This window comes from Siniperca chuatsi, linkage group LG8 (genome assembly GCF_020085105.1).
Source record: "Siniperca chuatsi isolate FFG_IHB_CAS linkage group LG8, ASM2008510v1, whole genome shotgun sequence".
NCBI lineage: Eukaryota > Metazoa > Chordata > Actinopteri > Centrarchiformes > Sinipercidae > Siniperca > Siniperca chuatsi.
Window position 1 is genome coordinate 12,245,167 of NC_058049.1, and position 22,165 is coordinate 12,267,331.

Here is a 22,165-nt window from a genome sequence, read left to right on the forward strand (position 1 = left end):
TCACATTCCAACAAATCCTACCAGGAGGCTGGGGAGTCTGTCACACCATTCCAAGGATCCACCCCCCCCAAAATCCTCTGTCGCCCCAGCCCAACCGAGCCTCTGACCACTCTGTAATGCATTCCTGCTATTTTATCCTCTCATATGTATACATTCCCATATTAACATGTATAGAGGTGCGTCATTTGGACCTTTACAGACCTAGTAAGATAAGAAGCCTCACGGGGTGCAGATATGAAGAAACGCCTTCTGACTGCTCTTATGGAAAAGGAACAAGGGGGGCTTAATTGAGAGACGTGGCCTTTACTGTCACTCCAGAATATCAGAGGAAGAAGGCATAAGAAGCTTTCTGATTAGTTTCACCACAGCCCGCATCAGCCCATGGTCTTGAACAGAAACACTGTAGCCCAATCTCAGTTCAAACATACACTGCTCAGACCCATATTTCAAGGCTCCTGTGGGTCTTACAATCCAAAATGGACAGTAAGTGTAACCGTGATTACACACATAGCACAAGACCAACAACTGGATCATGAGCTCCACATGACATCTTCATCTCCAAACACTGTACTATTAGATATCCTTTGAATTTCTGAAGCATGCTTTCTTTTAACAACTCAAAGTGGTGCATCGAATAAGAACAATCTAATTTATTTTACACTATGCTCTCTCCCCATGTCTCTTTCTGTCTTTCTGCCTGCCTTCTGTTTGTTCTAATGAATGACTTCTGAGATGAGGTGCTGCTGTGAGAAGGTCGCAGGGGGCTTCAGAATCACATTACTGTTAATGATAATAAAAAGAACAATCTGTGCTAAACCTCTTGGATGTCTTCTCTTCTCTCCCCATATGGAATGAATGTTTTATCAGTTGTTTTTTTTTTATATATCTTTACATGTTTGAATTGAAGTATATGCAATTAAAATGCACACTAAGTATTGTTTTGTGTTTGTATGCAAGCATTGTCTACTGACAAAAAAGGATGCTCTGATAAAAGGTATACAGTGGTGCACCATCTGGGTTACAAAGTACACCACCAAGCACAACATCAGGCACATCTTAGCAATATGGTGCTGCATAAGAAAATATATTCCCTACGGTAACATTTTAAGTGCACAATGAATGCCAAGAACACTCAAAATGCAAACACAACTGCTAACATTTGACAAGGGTTATGCAGGCATCGGGCTTTATTGATGTGACTTCACCTTTTTACAGAAAAGGTTGCAGGAGTTCTTAGCTTTTGGTCCAACTCTATTCAACTTAAATTAAGCAATTAAGTGGAATCTGTTTTTAAAAACGAAGCATGCATTTGATGGATGACAACTTTCCTTATGTTTACATGACATGTAGGTTCAACACCAACCCTGATAAGCACTGCATAAGCATTTTTACAACTGGAAAAACTCATATTGAAACAGCTTTAGAAAGTTTTGAGCTGAAAACATGAACATATTTCATCAACCTCAAAATAATACACCGCAGCTCCGGACAACTATGAACAAGTTTCATCTTGCTGTGCAGGTATTCAGCACTGGTACAGGCCGTCATATCAACATCTACTCAACACCAAAGTGTTTGCTGAGGTTGTTTACATGGATCTGACATTCACAAGCAGATCATCAGTGACTTTGCCTCCCACCACCACAGAGATAGAGTTGCTGGCTGTCCTTCCTACGTGGCAGGGCAGCGTGGCGTCCCCAGGCTCATTGGCACTGCAGCTGTCACCCACAGGATGGGAAAGTGGCAGGGTCGATGGCTCCGCGGCGTGGCTTCTGGCAGCATCCCTCCCTTCCTGGCCCAGTGAAAGGGCAGGGATGGGGAGCCCAGTCTCTCAGTGCATTGATCGAGGGCCAGCCCTCCATTAGCCACTGTCAGAGCTAAAGGTCAGTTAAGGCCAACGGATGGGTCCTGTGCGCGCATCCTATGGAGTGACTCACTCTCACACCCAGAGAGTGAGTCCTTGTCACTTTAGTCTGTGCTGCCCCCTACTCCTGGTGGCCACATGACGATGGCCATTCCTCTGAGAATAGTATACCCCTCCCTGATGGGTTGATTTGGGTGAAACTCACTCAATTATCCATTTATTTTGGTTTTATGTCAGCCACATTATGCATTATTGTTGCATTTAGAGATATATACGGAAACCCTGAGAGGCAAGTGAGAAAAAAAATTCTGGTGATCCATTTTCTAAGGCTGATCTAAATTGTTTTCTCTCCTGTGTTTATAACTTAAGAAGAGCAGAAAATAAGTTTTACCAGGATCATTTTTCTAAGTAAAAAAGTTTTGGCAGGTGAAAGAAGTGTTAGTTGTCGTATTACTCATTTCGGCCACAAGAGGCTAAAATGCACCACTTCAGATTAGTGCCAATTAAAATACATTTCTAGCCAAAAGAAAGACATGACAGTAATGTTACATAACGTGCTAACACACAATATATGTACCTTATGTTTAGAGTGCATGGAGAAATTAAAACTCACCTGGAAGAAAAGATGAATGCTTTTAGTCCTATTTAGAACATGGGGTAATGGTGCACTTCAGCCTCTTGTGGCCTTTTTTTTCACCTGTCAAAACTTTTTTCCCCACCTGTTTTTTTTTAAGGAACTTGGAAAGATTATCCTGGCAAAACCTTTTTTTTCACCTGTTCATAAGTGATAAACACAGGAGAGAAAACAATTTAGATCAGACTTAGAAAGTGGATCACCAGAATTGTTTTCTCACTTGCCTCTCCGGGCTTCTGTAGGTATTATTATCTCCTGCCAAATTAAAAGATCCTTCCTTCTAATTTTCCCCAACAGAAATTGCTTAATAAATGAGCAGGCCCTGATTTGCACTGATGATCACACAGCAACACAATTGCATCAAATTGCTCACTGAGAGCTGGTGTACCACATCGTGCTCATCACTCAGTAGCAACTACTGCCTGGTGTGGTTTACATTAATGCAGCCAGGCTGTGAAAAGGGGATAATTGTGGTGCTAAATGCTGTAGAAGCTGACAGGATCCATTTCTTGACTTGTCAAGGGCAGCAGTGATAGAGAGGGTCGTGACGGGGTCTACACACACAGAGGCAGATGAGCTTATTTGCACCAACACGCGTGCACACATGTGGGTACATGAGCACACACACATAGGCAGACAAAATCAGCCACACTCCACATAGAGATGATTGTCTCCTCTCCTCTGTCAGGTTGTGCTTTTTTTCTCCAGCCATGGAGACCTCATCCTGGGAAATTGAGCAATTTCTGATTGAAAACAGTGCCGGTAATTAGAGCACTCAGTATTTGTAACCACTTGGCATTGCATTAGTATGCAAAGCTGGCAGCCAGCTTATCTTGGGGAAAACGTTTGTTTCCTTAATTGCCCTCTTAGGACAAAAGTGAAGGGGGTGGGTGGGGAGGGAAGAGAGTAAAATGTTAGCGTGCTGCTGTAAGAATGGAGACTGGTGTGTTGAGGGGATGTGACTCCCTGAACACAGGGGTTAAACTCCACTAATAGGCTGCATACAACACATGGGCACACACACAGGCACAGAGTAACAGTGGAGCACTCATACACCCACATATGGGCATACACTTGCATTGGCACATGGACACATAGAGGCACAGACAAAAAGACAACTATGATGAGCGCACACATTCCAGGACACACAATTAGGCACAATTAACTCCATAGACATACTGTATACTGTAAAATTAGATATGTAAAAATAACTATTCACCACACTAATGAATTAAATGACTGTCTTTAAATAAAGAATCCATTAAGATGTAAAGCAGGAAATTAGCTTTCTTCAGCTCACTCAAATGGTATAATAAATGCTGTTTCTACATTCAACATACAACACGTTATACTAGAATACTCCGTTTCATCTGCTGATATCAAACTTTCATCCCTTGTCATCTATTGAATGTAAAGCTTTCCCTGCATTTTCCACAGCTTCCACTTCATGTGTTATGTTAAACATGTTAAATCTGTTATTCATTACATGGCCCCTGTCATACTTCTCATGATACTTCTCTCACCGCCACTTTTAGAGGTTAGGCAGAGATAAGTCTTTCATGTCAAATTCTGCATTATTTTGTTGGTCATCTTCTCCTAGTGACATGCTCACAGAGGGGATGGACATGGAAATCTTAACTGGACCCTGATGGGATGAAAACAATATTATTTCCACATTGACATGTTACTTTTTGCAGTTAAAACTAGGATTTAGGTTTGTAAAGACGCAAATTGTTCCTTTTTTTGCTACAGTGACTCCTCAGGCATTGTACTTTGAAGAAGTTGCTGAATTACAATGATTTCCCCTGATTGTTGGACAGGAGTATCTCAGAGAACCAGATAGGGAGGCATTCTCCCTTTCACAAAACAAAGAGGAACAGTTGTATAATTAAAATGTTCTACCACATGTAAAGAGTAAATGTAAATGTAAAGCGGGCAGATTTACTTTTAATCACTATCTGTACACATATGAAATCAGTTTTCACTCTTTATGCTATTGCACATTTAATTAGATAAATGACAGAGTGTTTCCTGATATATATATATGTGTGTGTGTGTGTGTGTGTGTGTGTGTGTGTTTTGTTTTACTATTTTCATAAAATAGATGCAATTTTATTTACAAATCGTGTTCCTCCACGAAAAAGACTTTGGTGTGAAGCTTTATTCCTTCTGAAAAACTAATATGGCAGGCATAAAGGCTGTGGTTTGTAGGCTATATCTGCCTGTTGAAGACAATTAACCCTTCACTCAGTTCAAACCTTGCTCATGTGAAAAGGATCGTGATATTTGTTATATATCTGTTTTGTAAAAAAAAGCATTTAATGAAATATAAGAAACGGTGATGACCCTCTGAAATGTTCTCCTCTTTGAAGAGGTTATCACCACATGTTGAAACTCCTCTTTCGAAGTCTAATCCGCTTACTCACAAACAGACACAAAGATGCAGAATCCTTTCATATCAAGCAGAATCAGTCAGCGCGGGCTTCTAGGCGATTTAAAGTCTTATAGAAACATTAGTTTTTACACGACATCTGAGTGATACAAAATCAAAACCACATGCAAGCGCCAATGATGCTAAATGTTTGTTTTATCATAATTATGGCTTTAATACTAATGGTTTACTCCGAATGGTCTCTTGGACAATTATGTGCCATTGAACAAGGTGATTTTCTCCAAATCGAGATGTGACAATTACAGTTTGGATGAAGTGAAGGTAATTTACATGAATTAGTTTTTTTTCCAACAATGGGTCAGTGGTAATCGTAATCTGCCAAACCAAAAAGCATAATAAAGAAGATATCTAACAGAGTTTAATGTCAAAAGTGAGCGTCTGAATACACTTTTGTACCCTTTAGGTTATTTATTCTAAATAAGCAGGTCGTCAGTCATGATGAAAAACTAATCAACAGCCTGGTTTTAAAAACATGCAGCAAATTATTATCAAAATAATTAAACAACTCAAGCGAAATAGCTGACGGAAGTAAGGCGGCTTTTGAAAAAACACAAAGTTTCAATAATGTATTTCTGATTCTGATTTTAATTTCTACATTTCAGCCGAAGCAAAATCAACAGAAGCCTCGATGCTACAGGTGGATGAATAATGATGAAAACATCACCAGAGTGTGGGCCTGTGCCTTCTGATGCACTTTGGTTATCGGTTCTCCTTAAAAAATACCCGCATTAAAACCGTTCTCCAATCAGCTTTATTTTGATCACCGAAATGATAAAAGAGTCATGATGTTAGATATAGGCCAATTCGACATTAATTTGTGTCCGATGAAATAAAGTTTCCCCTTTATTCTCAGATCTGTTGCGTTTCATATTCTCAATAAGGCAGCAGGAAGTGAAGAGAGTAAATAAAAGTTTTAGTAGAGAAACAGGTTGCTAAAAAAATAGATGGTACTGTATTTATCTCCAAACCGCAAAGTTTGCACAAAATAAAATTACAGAATCTAAGATAACATCACAATGAAATCCCTTCAAAACCACCTGACAATGATGAGGGGCAAGTGACCGCGAGCCGCACCTACCCCCTTTTAAATGATTTGGACAAATCATATTAGGATGATTGATATAAAGATAAAATACGTTCTGGGGCCTTTTTAAATAGCCACAGCTAATAAACCAGCCGTTAAAATCATCTGGCTAAGCCTAATTGGTCCAAATACTTGAATTATTAAGAAATATGTGCAAATGTTAATATTTACACCTCGAAATACGGAATGCGTGCATTCACGTGCACACGCGGCGGGTGGGCTGTGAGGCTGCGTGTGTGAGTGCATGTGTGTGTATGTGTCGTGGAGGGTGTTCAACATTGCCACATTTCCTGATGAATTTCACATCACTCGAATCAATCGTTCTGGCGTCTGCAAATTATTTCTGATTCGATAATTAAAGGTCTTCATCGCTGGCTGTGGTTCAGTAGTTTATTATACAAATTCCGGGAGTCATGTGATGAGTTTAAGACATCAACAGGATGCTTTTCTCTTCTTCTTTGTAAACTATAATGGAGGCTCCGACTGAATTCAATGTTTTTGCATTTCGCCAAACAAAACCTGAACTAACACAATGATGAATGCTGAGTTACTTGAAAAGGAGTCCCCCTTTAGATCATCTCCGGCTGAAGGTTTGGGAATGTAAGACTTCCTTAAAGTTGTGAGGGCCAAAATGGCTTTAGGAGAGCTGAATCAGTTTCCGTGTGTACACACCATGTCCAACAAAAGCAAGGGCTAATCCACCTAATTTACACAATGCACAGGGCCCTGTTTACATGGGATATACCCACAGAGGGCCTCTGTCTCGTCTTCCCTGTATGTCAGACCGGACAGAGGTACTGATTTCTTTTCTCTCGCATATGCGAGTGAAAGGCAAAGTGAATGAGAACTGGTACAATCTACATCAAAACCAAAGCACGTAATGTGGTGCTACAGAGAGCATAAACATGATTTCCTTTAAAAAGAGCATCAGCATCTTCACTTATTGCTGCACCTGTTTACATCACTTTTATAAAGCCACCACTTCCTAAGATAAATCATTCCAGTTTTAGATTTTATTCAGGCATTTATGTTACAAAGGTTGTAAAAGTAGCTACATTTATTAGACTGTGTAACGGATTCAATGAATCAAGGCTTTTTATTCATGTATTTATACTCAGCGAGAACAAGACTGCAGTAACGAATACCAAACCGCGAAATTATTGTGTTCAGGCCTTTTTACTAAAACAAGTTAAGTGACACAACTCTCCGTTACAGCACCTGAACACATCACACAGACGAACAAAAGCAGAGTTATGGATTACGTTATAACCAGCATATAAGGTACCCTTATTGTTTTTGTACGCAGACTCAGGCCAAGACTATGTTATGAGTCACAACTGACTGAATTACAAAAAGCGAATTTCATCTATTTTGCACCAGGACTTTAAATGTACCAATAATCAAAATGTAACATTTACATCCTCAAACCAAGTTTGATGCTAGTTGCTGGATACTGTAATATTAGCAATTAGCAAAATGTTTCTGGCCTATTTAGCCTACTTTTTTTTCTCTATCCCCCAAAGTCAATGATTTCCAATATAACCTAGAACTACTGTTAATCAGTTAGACCCGCAATTACTCTATTTTACTAATATATGATCGATATATATATATATTGAAATGTATTCTCTTAATTTTTTTGTGTGTGGTCTTGAAGTACACACATTGTGCATGGGCCCATTTTAACAGATCATACAGGGTTTTTATGATTTATATTCACTACAAAATCAACACCAAATAGTGAAGCAACCACAATGGACTGAATTTTCCTGCGATAGTATATTCAAGATAGATATTTCATATTCAGATACATTTTTGTTTTCCTTGAACGCATCCAAGAACTATTCCAATATTCACTAAATAGTTACTAAAAAAAAAGATGGCAAATGTTTCAAAAAAATTTTTCTCCTTTCTGTTTTGGAGACTTCATCTTCAAACAGCCTTTTTCAACGGACTATGCGTTTAACCCGAATGGAGCATTGTTTTCTTTTATGTCTTTTCAGCTCAGTCACCTATTGACTATTTAGGTAATGAATTAAGAGTTCTGGCTGCTGCGACAATTTTTAAATTGCTTTCATTACAGTCCTAGATTTCCTGTTTATTCGTCTTAAAGCCCTTTATATCTTCCCCGTCTGTAGGTGTGTTTCACTGTTTCCATAATTGCATTTTCCCAGAAGGGGTAGGTAATTACTTTGGCACAGCCAGGTGAATTCCGGCGCTAAATTGAAATATTCTGCTTTAATCCTCCCTAAATCCCAATGCTCAGGACACGGAGATGTGAGCAGCAGAGGAGTCATGTGGAGCTCCGGTTGCTTCTTCAGGTGAGCGTCGCATCGCAGGGGGGCGGAGGATCTCCTCTCGCCGTCATAAGCATAAAACAAGATTACTAGATCTTTATCACCGAGCGTTTTCCCCCCTCACAGAACAGCAACTTCACAATCTCTCATGTTGCATAATGAGCAGGAAATCAATTGTAAGTTGTATTTTGGGGGGATATTTTGAACGTATATGAGTAAGTCATAAATAAACTTCCCTGCATGTTTTCCAGGGGTTTCATTCCTTTTCACAAAAGAGCAGGCGAGCTTGTTTATGTAGATGAATCAGGAGGTGCATTAGTAATACTGTGCTTGATACTGAGGCTGCTATCATTTACCACTCATTAAAAATAACAACTTTTTTGTTTTATAAACAAAATATATATGAAATGAAATATGATGATATATATGAAATCTAGATTCCGGGTTTTTTAAGCCTACTCCTACTCCTACTTGCAGGAGTAAATACTGGCAGAAGTTTGTTCATTCTGCTTGTCATGGTGCAGCCTGAATTTACCTTCCCCGTATCTTTAATTTGTAGTCACCAGGAATAAAAGGCTGAGTCTCAGCTCTGGCAGCTCCCATGTCAGTCTTTGCAGGAGTGGGTGACAGAAACAGCAGAAGCAGATAGCATGCTAAAATCGCATCACTAGAGACCCCACATCAAAGTAGACCAAACCTCATATTGAGTGAACTTTTAAGCCAGAAAGACTGTGTGACATCAGAGCACCTAAAATGTGACTGTCATGTTTTTCAAACTTCGCTGAACACAGGCTCAAAGGCTTGAGAAGTATTCAATCGCAAGCACTGTTCAAACACACACACACACACACACACACTAAGATTAGCAGTCTTTGTCTTACAGGAACTTCAAAGACCAATTAGATTGAAGGATGGGTGTGACGAATTTGTCAAAAATAAGATGATAGATATCACTTTGGCAGTGAGCAAACATGGCTGGGGATTTCACTCAAGCACAGTCATTGACAAGGCACTGTCAGAAAATGTGTCATCTTCAGCAGACCTGCCAGTTGACAAGGATGCAGCTTGGGATTGAGACTGATCAATTCCAAAACTGCCAACAAGACACGGCTCTGATGGTGGCACATTATTTTGTGAAGTAAAAAGTACTGTTCGCTTGGATATATTGTCAACTTTTTATTTGCATCACAAGCCTGCACCGTCTCAAGATACAGAAGCAAGAGAAAATGTGCAGCAAATTTCGGATAAAATCAAAAAAATCATACTTATCTGTGGTTTCAGAACTTTTAAAGCGGGGTTTTGACCTTCCCCCATTTCTGTTTGGACATGCTCTCGGAAGTTGTGTACAGTGCACATGTCTGGTTTTGTTGTTTAATGTACACCAGTTCAACACGTCTAACACTCGAGCTTGTCTTTGGCCACTATTTCGAAAGTGAAATCCGATACTCAAAGCACTTTCCTCTTCAAAGTACTTTTCTGTTGTGCTTTGTGACCACAATAGTGTCAATCTCATACTTTCAAAGCCTCATCTCTGTGTCAGCTTTGAGTAGCTGTCTATACATGTCTCTGAATAGAGTTGAGGCTTTGATGGCGGGTCTGAAAACAGTTGGGAACATTATGACAAAATCTAAAGAGGAAAAACAATTTCTATTGATTTGGCTGCACATGAAATTTGACCTGTGATTTGAGAAATTGCTTTCATAAGCAAAAAATTGTGTTTGATGGTTACAGCAACTCAGATACATCAGTTAGTAAGCTGAAAAGCATTGTGGGAGCTATAGAAAGGTAATTCCCAATCAGCTGTAAATTGCACAACACAAGCAGAACTCCAGAACATCTGTAGTATAAGGTGATTACAAAGGGCGATCTCTAAATCCACGGCTAGCATCACTCAATTCTGGCTCAAACTGCGTATTAAGCTACTTAGAATGAGCAGCATGTAGCGTCATGTTTGTAATCAACATATCGATTTGCCTCAATTAGTGCTGAAAAGAAAAGAAATTTAACAGTTTTGATAACTGAATAATCGTTTGAGACTGCAAAAATACAAAACATCCGCTGCTGCCAGATGTTCATATTTGAGTATTTGCTGCTTTTCTTTGTTTATATCATTTAAAATCAAATACCTTTAGGTTTTGGACTGTTTGTCAGACAAAACAAGCAATTTGTAGATGGCGTCTTGGTTTATACAAAGTTGTAATGGGACAATCGATAGATTAAACAATCAATTAATGTAAAGAAATCAACAGATAAAATAAAAAGAATCAATAGTTGGCGCTCTGCCCTCAATAGTAATGCATTATACTGTATTTCTGTTTGAGATGTATGCCTTTGTATTGCATTTCTACCACCATGAATCATGCATTCTTGTTTTCACTGATATAATAGTCAAAGATATGAGATTTGGGGACATGTTAGAAAAAAAGCTCGTAGTGTTGTCCTAAACAATAGCCATTTGAAAAGCTACGTTTGAAGCCATGCCAAGTGATTGGGAATAATCAAATGACAATAATCAGATGAAAAGAGAGGCAATCTCAATAAACTTTGTCATTCAACTATTCAAGGTTCAATCATATCAGAGGTGTTTTGCATAACTATGAGACCCTGGTTCTAATCCTCAAAGGGTTTTGAGGCTACTTGGCTTTGCACTGTAGTCATTCAAGGTCTCAACCCGGTAGGAAATATGGGCTGCCATAGCAACACAAAGATGGCCTCTAAAGGCTTAGCATAATTCTTCCCTAATAGAAAAATAACAGCGGCAAATCCCGTCCTTAGTGAACTAGCTTATTTGACAGAGGCAGCTTCCCACCTGTGAAGCACATAGTCACCACACCAATGCGCTAAGACTACGATAAGATGAAAAAGAGCCCATCTCTGGATGGGGATGGGCGACCTAATCTCAAGCCAAATTCTTTCTCTTCTGTGAAGCTGAAAACAGCCCACAGTGTGTCTCTGGCTAGCTTTAGGTTTTTGAAGCTGGACAATATGAGCTGCCAAATTAATCATACTCTCTATATAGTACTTAACTTTGAAGTGCTTAAGCCACACTCTGAGAAAAACTTTTGGCAGAAGAAGATGGCTTATATAGGATCAAATCTCAGCCAGTGAATTGTTTTTACCTTCTCTGTCTCGTTTTAATGTTCGCAGGATGTTCTAGTGGTAGTAATATGGCATTGGGATGTACTAAACCTGCCTAGTAACCGTCCTCTCCCTTTTGATTGTGATCACAAAATATTTGATCCCCCTCCCTTTACCCCTCCTCCCACTTTGTTGCCAGAGACCACAGAGATGGATTCTTGTCACTGTGTGAGTTGCATCAGGATGATGAGCACCGGGGAGAGAATAAATTACCACCACATTGTAGAGTGGGAGGCATGTAAGTATCAGCTGCTACAGCAGTGCATTGCTCTCTGCTTATGGAATCACTAATGAGAAGCAATATCCAACGATGTTGCAGCCATGGTGATCGAGCTAAAATCAAAGGCTTTATGAAATCATTACTGTCAAAGCTGGCTATTAAAATCAAATGATTGCCCAACATGGATTTCTGTAAGAGGTATATGGTGCTGTTTTGTCACGTGGAAAGGCGAAGACAGAGCGTTGTAGTCAAGAGATGTGACGCTTCCTCTGCTGTGCACCTGAGTCAGCCATTTTTAGCTCCACTGGATTTCTGTTTATTCACTATATTCAACAGCTAGAGCCTTGTTGTCTGGCTCAGACGCTGCATCTTCTTGTCAGTATCCTACTTTAGATGCCAGCCGCTTGTCTTAAGTCTAACGGGAATTTCAGCCCTCTGGGATGTGTGTGGCTACCGCATTCCTGACTGTGTATAATCTCATCATTGTCGGTGATGTTGTTCTGTTTCATAGTAGTAGTCAAGATGACAGAGCAGAACTGAAAGGAAGATTATCATTGTATCATAATGTCCTTTCAGCTCAGGGCAGAGAAAGCTACATGTTCTTGGCTTGCTGTTACCTAACTACTATATCAATATAAAAATCACTAAAAACTAGAAAAGATTCACGGCTTAATATCTTAATTTCATTGAGGATATATTCTCCCTATCTTAACATCTGGTACTTGGGGTTCTGATAACCATGAGGTTGATGTATTAGTACTCTAAAGGGACTTTTTTGTCATGCAAATTCACCAGCTTTCTTTTCTTATCAATTCATCTTTTTGCTGTTGGGCAAATATGCAAAACTCATATATTAATATTCTATTCCTCCCATTACATTAAGAGTTATTCAATATATTGCCATTAAAAACAATACCTTTTTCTTTGCCCTTTACACCTTGAAATTCTGCTATTGATACCTTTGGCAAAGAAAACCTCTTTACTGGATCCTCTACATTCCTGCGGCTTGCCTATATTATGGAGTGATTTGCAGTGCTGCCTTCACATTAAATGGGCAATGACATTCATAATGGCCATATGTGGGCGTGAATCTATTTTCTAGTGCAGCCTCAGTGGCAAGGTGAATAGAGTAATTAAATCAACACTGTATGGACGACTGTCCAATGGGAGGCCAGACTCTCCTCCCCGAAGGGAATCTCACTGAATATCGGCCTGTAAGCCTCCTGTTTCAGAGTCTTACGCCGAGCACCTTTCTACATCAAAGCTTGCTCAGCACCATGTCTCAAAGATTCAAATCTCCAGGAAAGAATGGCCTCTGCTGAGATATGGACACCTCTGGCCTCATTTAACGGGCATGGTCCCCTCCCCCCTCTCCAGGCCTGAATCCGAGGATAGAGTGGCTATCTGACGAGATCACACAGAGAGGTGCGGGAACTTAAAGGCAAAGAGTTACTGTGCATCCTACCAGGAGTCTCAAAAGGGTTCTATTAAAACACGTTCAATATGCCGGTCAGGGCTTTCAAACTGCTGCACACCCTCTGGCCCCGGCAAACTCAAAGGGCATCAGTGCACATTGAGTAAGGGGAATCTGGCCCCCATTAATTTAATGAGTCCAGGGTATTAGTATGCCATGGCCAGCTGTGAAGTCTCTCTTTTTTCATCTCTGGTGCAATTTTAAGGAAAGATCCACCAACTTGGGAGTGACAAGGAGAACAGGGAACGAGGTGCACTCATCTAATCTGAGATCAATTTCTAGCTGTCAGTCCTCAGAGGGCAATTTCCAGTGGTTAAGATGTCTTTGTGCTAGCTGGAAATCCAGATAAAGAATGCAGAGTGGCACTTTTACTGTCACCAGGAGAACTTTGCTGTCTCTTTATGATTGCATCCTCAGAAAACAGACATGAAACTTGTAAAAAAAAACAATGGGCAGCGGATTGGCACTTAGAGACATATTTGCATAACATATTAGGAAACATGCTGTGGTCATTATAGCACAGTGAGCTTTTTTTCATTCAAATCTTGTCTACAGTCACTTCACAGTTAATTAGCTTGGTAAACAGCGATGTTGCTTTCTAAAGCTCTGACACCTGACTTAAAGAAGAACACACAGCCTGTCACTAAACAACGAGCTGACGTGCAACTGACAGTCACCTGTAAGAGATTACAGAGACAGTGGAGTTTGCCAGGGCCTGTCAACCAGGAAGTAGCAGCTGCTGGAGCTAATTAAAGGCATAGTAACATAGCCCAGCTCAGGGCCACATCAAACACTCCTCTTCATGCCAGTCTGGAGTCTCATATCTGGGATGTTGAGGCCCTCTGTGACCTGTGCTGGGAGCCTGCTGGGCCGTAGGCCTGACCTGAGAGCTGCGAGGTGACTTAGAATGGGTCAGGATCACTGTGGGGTGCACCTGGACCAGACTTACCTGTGTCTGTGTATCTGCATACCAAAATGTGGCCATGCGGCTGTGTGGGCACGGGTGCATGGACTCTGACCTGCACAACAAAGCAAAAGAGAGAGCCTGGGTGAGAGGTCAGGAGGAAAGAGGAGGCTTAGGGAAAACACACGTAGGACGCATTGACTAAACATGATCAGAGGGACACATATGGCTGAGCTGAGGTAGAACCAGATGCCCTCCGATGTCTTGATGAAACACAAGCTCAATGTTAACATGTCGCCTCAGTACGGATTGTGCTTAAGTTATGCATAATTTAGCGATAAGCTTCAATTAGGAGTCAGTAACACTGTGTTTATCTGGTCATCTCCAGATAAAAAATACTTGCCCAGTTACAAATTTAAAAGCTGTTTCAGATTGCCGTCTCTCAAAATAACACTGAGCTCAATTGTAATGAGCACTCTCGCTGAACAAAAGTACCTGAAGCCCACTGAGGAAAGGTTGTTCCAGCCAATATTTATAGACATGTGATAAAAGAAAAATGATAAAAGAACAGATAGTTGACTCTCTCCGGTCCGTCTGTTTCTTCTCTGGATCTGTATGTCAGTTGTAGAGCCTGTGTGTAACTAACCAGAGAAACACATCCAAACAAATCTCTTATGAAACCTTTGCTGAAATGCAGTTGCAGCAATAATATACCAGATAAAGCTGTGGAAATAGTTTTATCACATAATAATATTTTTGACCTAACCCAAATTCCTTCCCTTAATATTGAGTTAATCCTAAAAGCTTCTGTGAAAATAAGCTACAATGTTATGTTTGAATATTGCACCAGTTCCACCACCATTTTTTGTTCAAATTTTCATCACTTTCTGAACCAAATGTTTTCCTGTTTACTTACTTAGAAGTTTGAATATACATAACGGCATGACGGGGTTGATGAGTTGTATCACATAGGTGGCAGTTGCAGTACTGATTCAATATCTAATCTAAAAGTAGTGTGGCAGAAGGCTGTGGGCGTTGTCTATGCCCAGTGATCTGGCCATGTTAGGTGGAAGGCTCTGGTTTCTGTGTAGTGGCTCTCAGCGCCGGTCCTGCTGCCATATCTAGGAAGACGTCTGCAGTACGGCGACATGGGCCACCTGAAGCAGGTCTCTGTCTCCAGCTGCCACACAGAGCGCAGACATCATACAGGGATGCATGTAGGCAGACCTGTCTACAGGCATGTCACTGTCAGCAGAGACAGACACCAATTTGCCACTGTCTTGGGGAGGTGAACACAGCACATCTGACGTATGCAGACAACGTGTTCAAAACTGCACCATTAAAATAGAGGATTTTTTTTCTTGCCTGCTAATACTTCACAATAGCAGTGAAAAATTCAATCCAGCCCATGTTGGATACTTTGTGTGCCTGCCGAGTAGTAGGCCTAAACAAAATGAGAAAGCCCTTGACTGGATTTTGGGGGCCGAATATTATTTTGCCTCCCTGGGCAGCCCAGGTTCTCTTGTTGTGTAAAATAGAGTGAAGGCAACTTTCCGCTTCATGTCTTTATGGCTTCATGCTCAGAGTGACTGGCTGTGAGGGTCTGAGTGCTGTGTTCTTTCAGCAGTCGTCGTGTGGTCTCAATCTCTTTACACGTTTCACTGCCAGGCTCCTCTCTAACAGGCCTCCCCAAACTGAGTAATCAGCAGATGTCTTTATAGATCAGCCCACTGCCACGTGCACACCCTGCATTCTTTGCCAATTTCATTTTGGCAATATATATTTTTTTCTTTTAGATTATTATTATTCTTTCAAGCCCAGCAGCCATGTTGATTCGGTTCTTAATGTGGTCTGAGGTTGCGAATACTGTGCCACTCAGCAGTTTGAATTCATATGCCTGAATGATATATCCCGAGTGTACATAGGTTAGTCCATTTTATTATACCGCAGACCTGCTGATTTAAACAAACTGACATAAAGTAATTCAACAGAATCCTTTGACATTCAAAAAGACCAAGCCAAACCACCTATGCAGGATTTAAGGCTCACCATCCATGAATAGTTTTAATTATAAGCTTGCCTGAATTGCTTCATGCACAGATACAAAAACTGTAACTGAAATCCAAATTATGGTGAACTCTCTGTCAGCAAAAATGTTTTATAGAATAATGAACAGGAGGTACATATTTTAGAAAAACACAGTTCCAGTGCATCATGTTAACTAGGATGTTTGGTTTTGGTTAGTCTGTGAATACCCTCATCACATCGCATTGCATCAAAACTATGATACAAAACATACGACGATGTGAAATTTATTAGCAGTGAAATTTGTGGCATCGCACTAAAAATATAAAAAATACCTGATATTGCAATGCCTTATTTACACTATGATGAAATGGACATCATAGCCACACACATACAGGAGACATAAAATCAGTGTAGTACTTGAGTTTAATTTTGAGATGCTAGTACTTTACTTGCGTATTTTCATTTTATGCTACTTTATACTTCTACTTCACTACATCTCAGAGGGAAATATTGTGCTTTTTACTCCCCTACATTTATCTGATATCTTTAGCTGCTGGTTTCTTTTCAGATTACTGTGTGAAGAGTTTAAAAAATGATACATTGTTAAGGATTAAACTATGGCTGCATATTTTTAATAATAATCGATTAATCTACAGATTATTTTTCTCGATTAATCAATTCATGGTTTAGTCTATGAAACGTCATGAAGTCGTGATATACAACCATCACAACTTCCAGAGCCCAAAGCAATGTTCTTAAATAGCTTTATCTGACCAATAGTCCAAAACCAAAACATATTTCATTTACTAACATATATGATAAAAACAAGCAGCAAATACTTTTGTACTTTTACTTAAGCAGAATTTTGAAAGTAAGACTTTACTTGTAACAAAGTATTTCTGCAGTGTTGTGTATATATGTATATATATATAGTCAGAAACTTAACTGGCCTGAGCATGGCCTCAGGGGCAACATCCTTCCATCCATCATGGGCATGTGGCAGCATGCATTTTCAGAACCATGACCGCCACCTGGGCACCATCAGGGCACCAACATGCCAGTGTTCGTTGTCTGTCACCATCTTCAATATATTGCTGCAGAAGGTGGCAGACTTGTTAACTCGTGAATTGAGCTGTCAAAATTAGCAACATTTCTGGTTTGTTTAAAAGGCAAAATGGGTTACGCGCTGAGGCAACAACTAAGACCCAAGAGGGATGCTATGATGTTCGGCGCTGTGAAATTATTCATTACTGTATGCTATCACATCGAGAAAATATTTTCAGTTTTTTTCTCATTACCATCTGAAATAACCTGGCAGTTATGGGAACTAATTATTTCACACGATTCTGTCATATTAAGTCATATGATAGTGTTGATACTTCTGTCACTTACTCCTGAATGTCTAACCTGACCTTTGATAGCGATCGTGTTAATGACAACTCCATAAATTCAATTTTTATTAATTGGCGATTTTGCTAGTGTAATGACATGGAGAAAGGGAGGTGTATGTGTGTTTGTGTGTTTGTGTGTCTGTGTGTGTGGGGGTGTGTGTCTCATAAGTGGTGATGTTAGACTTGTATACTTGGCAAGCATTTTTTTTCGCTCCATTTGGTGACAGATTGGGTTTAAATAACATTATATCTTCACAGTTGTGACTCACAAGCCTCAGCGTTACAAAGTCAGGGTGAGGTTTAGCACTTCAGATGAGGACGAAGGAGGACCAGGTCGCATCACTTCGTCTTTTAGTTTATCACTTTCTGCTAGGCCTAATCTGGGACTCAATGAAACAAGCCTTCAACACTGTTTTACTGTTGTCAATCAATCCACTCTTCCCCAGCAGAACCCTTTCTTTCACCACCTATCCTACTGATCTAGCCACTGCATATCTTGAGTGTCTAGCAATAATATGGGCAGATACTGAGATGGCCTGAAACTGCGTACAACCTTGCTTAGGACACCAGCCGACATTTCAGATGAAAAAAGGGTTTTCAAATGTTGTAACATAAAGTAAATTCAACAACACAGGTGCTCAGTGTTCACATATCTGCTTTACCAGTAAAAAGACACAGCTCCACATTGATTATGGCATGTTGCATTGTGGGGTGCTAAGCATTGCTGAATACTTCTTAGCTACCATGCTAACAACAGCGCTACAGTTTTTAACATGACTTTTGACTGAATTTTTGATCTGAGATCATAGCAGGGCGTGTCTCCTCTCTGAGACCCAGGTTGGAGGGCATGCAGGGGGATCTTTTTTAATATTGATTCTCTGGACTCGAAAAAGCTCTACCAACGTTAATGTTGCATTAACTTTGAAGCAGTATATGTGGCGGCCCTGCCCCTCTCATCAGCCATGTTTGTTTTTGCTGGTGTTGTGCTATCAAAGGCTAACTGCTTTACAGCACCTCCTGGTGCTCCCCGGGAGGAAACTTTTCCTTTTGGAATGAAGAATTCAGCCCACAGATTTAAAGGTAATAACAACACTGTTTCGCTATGTGTGAATTTTTTATTATTTTGTTCTTTTATAATTGAACAAAAATGTTGTGAACTTGTGTTGAATGGATTCAGGATCTGTCTGACTATGGGGCCTTAAAATAAGATGGGCTGATGGATTCATTATAGTTGTTTGTCTAAAGATTGACTTCACACACTCCACAGATAACTTCCTGCTCACTACTGTTGCCCTTTAACTTTTTTTTGGCTAAACCTGACTGTATGGCAGATGAAGCATTAACTGTGTCATGTCTTTTTTAAGCAGTAAGTGTGGTGTACTTGTTGTCCAAGAAAGATACACTGGAATGTGGCCTTATGCTCTAAAGCTTTGCTTACTCTCTGCTTTGGCGCACTTGTTCTGTCCTGAGCAGCCTGTCCTTCAAATCCAGGGCTTAGTATGAGGTGGGGCACAGAGGAGTTATAAGGGCTGTCACTGCTGCTGCTGGGGTGCCCACGCCAGCAGTGCCTAGAAACTAATAAAGATGCACACTGGCAGGACCCCGCCGACCAAGCAATGAGACATCACCATAAACTAGCTGCAGGACGTTGGCAGTCGACTTCCTGGTTATATAATGCTGACCCATTTTTACTGAAAAGAAGATTGTAAGTCCCACTCAAGTGTACTGCGCAAATCTAAATTCTGAAAAAACTAGTTTTGTTTGTTATTTCTAATTTTTCAAAATAGAAACATTACCACCAACATTAGTTTGTTTAATATTCTCCGCTGTTTTTTTGTTTTTTTTTACATTTAGGCACAATTCTACCTATCACTTTGCAGTAGGGATGGCAGATGTTGTCTAGCATCGATGCTAGCTGCAATTACGTGTTTTTAAAAACACAAGCCGAGCTAAAGGTTGCTAAATCTCCTCACTTTGTCAGTTGCACTTGCTCATTCAAACTTGCATGTCAGAGTCCTTCAAATAAGCATCAGCTCCACCAGTAACATGTGCACAGGTCACATATCATGTACGTCATCTCTGCAAATACTGAGTGACATGCAGCAGATATTCCCAGAACAAAAAGTGATGCATGGCAGCGCTCAGCTCAGACAAGTGCAGTCAAAATAGAGTACTGATAAATAACAAACACGACAAGTGTAAACTACAAGTGTAGCCCAGATATAACTGTATGTCTTCAAATTTGAATGGGAATGTTATGCAGAGACCGAAAAGTGTCAATCCATCAATATTCAAGTAAAAATGTAGGTTTAAATGACTTAGAGTATTTAAATACGTATCATTGAATTTACCTCCAAAATATTATATCTCTAAATTCAACCTAAGAAAAAAGTCTGAAGATCAAACAGCAGGAATAACACTCATGGAACTAAAATATAAGGGTGCTTTAATTTAACGGTGTGAAATTGGAGCGCCTTTGAAGAACGTCCACAAAAACCTACTCCCTATTTATTTCTCGTCAATAGTGTGACTCTGACATGTCCCTTTTGTACACTAGAATTATGGTCAGGCCCAATTAAGGTACATTTAAAGAAATATGTGACCAGAACCTTCAAGTCAATCAGTTTTAACTCGACAAAATGAAAGTGGGGCCTCTGTGATATAAGCAGGCCTCTCACTTCTTTGAATGCATACTGTGTTCACAATGCTCTCAGCCATCATCATCATCATCATCATCATCATCATCAACTCTGTTTTTATATTTTCTATGTATTCTGATTGGCATCAAAACATTTAGAATATCTATAGAAAAACAAAACACATGAATGCATACATTTTATCGCTCCCTTTTACTAAACGGCCAGTAGTGTAAAAATATTTATTTTTAAACAAATTTTTTTTTCTGTAATAACAAAAAATACGAAAAATAAGACCACAGCGTAATACAATGAATGGTCAAATGTTGTTCGATGTTGAACTTTTAATTTTCCAAGTAAGTAGTACTCCATAACTGTTAATTTTATGATATATGTGAAATTAAAGTAAGACAAATAATAACTAATTTGTTATTGTTACTGTAATTTAAAGCTATGTTTGTAGGGTATTTGGTTATTATTTGATTTAATTTTAGTTTTTGTCAAAACATAAACTTGAAAATTAATCATATTATGAAAAAACTGTTTTATTCAATATATAGATGTAGAAATACAAGACTATTTTAAGATAAAAGCGATAATAAAAAGCGAGATATTTCCAATGTTTTTAATCTAATTCTAATATGTAAGATTAGCATGATAAGTAACAGGGTTCATTTTTTTATTTTTTTCTATAAACTAAAACTAAACTTGCTAAATTGAAATAAAACTGTACACTCCCACTGTCAAGTGTCTTGAAATTAAAAAACTAAAAAAAAAAATTTCATTAAGTGTGCATGAACTTGGTTTGACCTCTTATACACACCCAAATACTTTTTACCAAATAGAAGCAGTTATAAATGGACATTATAGTTGTTATCCTAATTTCAGCAGATGGAGAAAAGAGTTATGCGAGCATTGTTAAAGTTTTCCAGCTTATGTCAGACAAATGGAAAGAACAATCGGAAAGTGATTATGCTACTTTGTGTTAGTTTAGCTGTTTGTTGAAGAAGCCATCTGTTTGTACATTTCTTTGTAATTCTTTTTAATTGTTTTTACATTTGCTAAACTTCATGCGCAGCATCAAAAGACAACGAAATTCATTAGGACTCTATTTCAAGGTGGTATCTAACTGGGAGAAGATTCTTTTATTTCAAGTCTTTTTATTTCTTCAAGGGGTATTGTCTAGAATGGGAAGCTCTCATCATAATATAATAATATGCAATGATAAATAAGAACCAGAGTTTTTGATGAAAAACTGTGAGTCAAATCAGATGTTTTTCTTAGATTGAAATATGAAACTTCTCTCAGTGTGCAGAATGAAAGGCCACCATCTGTTTTTCGTATGTTCAGAGAGGACATTGAACTGTCAGCAGAGTCCCTCCTACTTATCAGGACACTTAGACATCCCCACAACACAAATCCTCAATTCTTTACGAATATTTTGCAACTGTATCAAAAGTGCCAGCAATAAACATTTGCTTATTAATGAAAATGGGGTCCATATCAATCATTTTATTGCTGCTGTAACATCACTGTGAAATTTTATTTTACAAATGCAATCTGATTACAACATTGATATAAAGTAGAGGTTTAAACAGATAAAATATTCACTTTAATTATTAATTACATTGCATACAAGGTTTTTCTTTCGTTCGTTCTGTCAAAAGAAACTATCAAAGACACTTTAGATATTGTGGAACATACTGTAAAAGCTCAAAAATATGTTCACCTCCATAATCTACACCTTAAAATCTGAGATCAGTGGGAAAGTATATTGGGAGAGAAAGTTATCCTTTAAACCTCGATTACAAAGCAACTATCTCTCACATGATTTTCCAAAGTTAACGCATAGGGAGAAAAAAAGGATAAAAAATATGAAGGCTTTCCTTGTGTCATGCTATAAAGGCTTCCAACTGCAAAGACTCAGCCAGACTTTCATATGGAGCTGTCACATTTTACTCATCTCATAACTCACAATTCTGGCTGAAAATATCTACGTAGTCACTCATTCTAATACTGAAGTCTGTTGAATTATGCGCTGTT

At 39.2% G+C, this 22,165-nt stretch overlaps 1 protein-coding gene across 2 annotated transcripts in view; it reads right to left on the bottom strand.

Moving 5' to 3' along the window:
• Positions 1-22,165, bottom strand: part of LOC122880896 — a 32,703-nt gene that overhangs the window by 7,131 nt on the left and 3,407 nt on the right. For both annotated transcript variants that reach the window (XR_006379051.1, XM_044206461.1), the window contains exon 3: positions 14,113-14,182. Coding sequence is in view for 1 of the 2 variants with exons in the window: in XM_044206461.1 (XP_044062396.1) it covers positions 14,113-14,182 (70 nt within the window). In the remaining variant the exon portion in view is untranslated. The remainder of the gene's footprint in view (positions 1-14,112; positions 14,183-22,165) is intronic.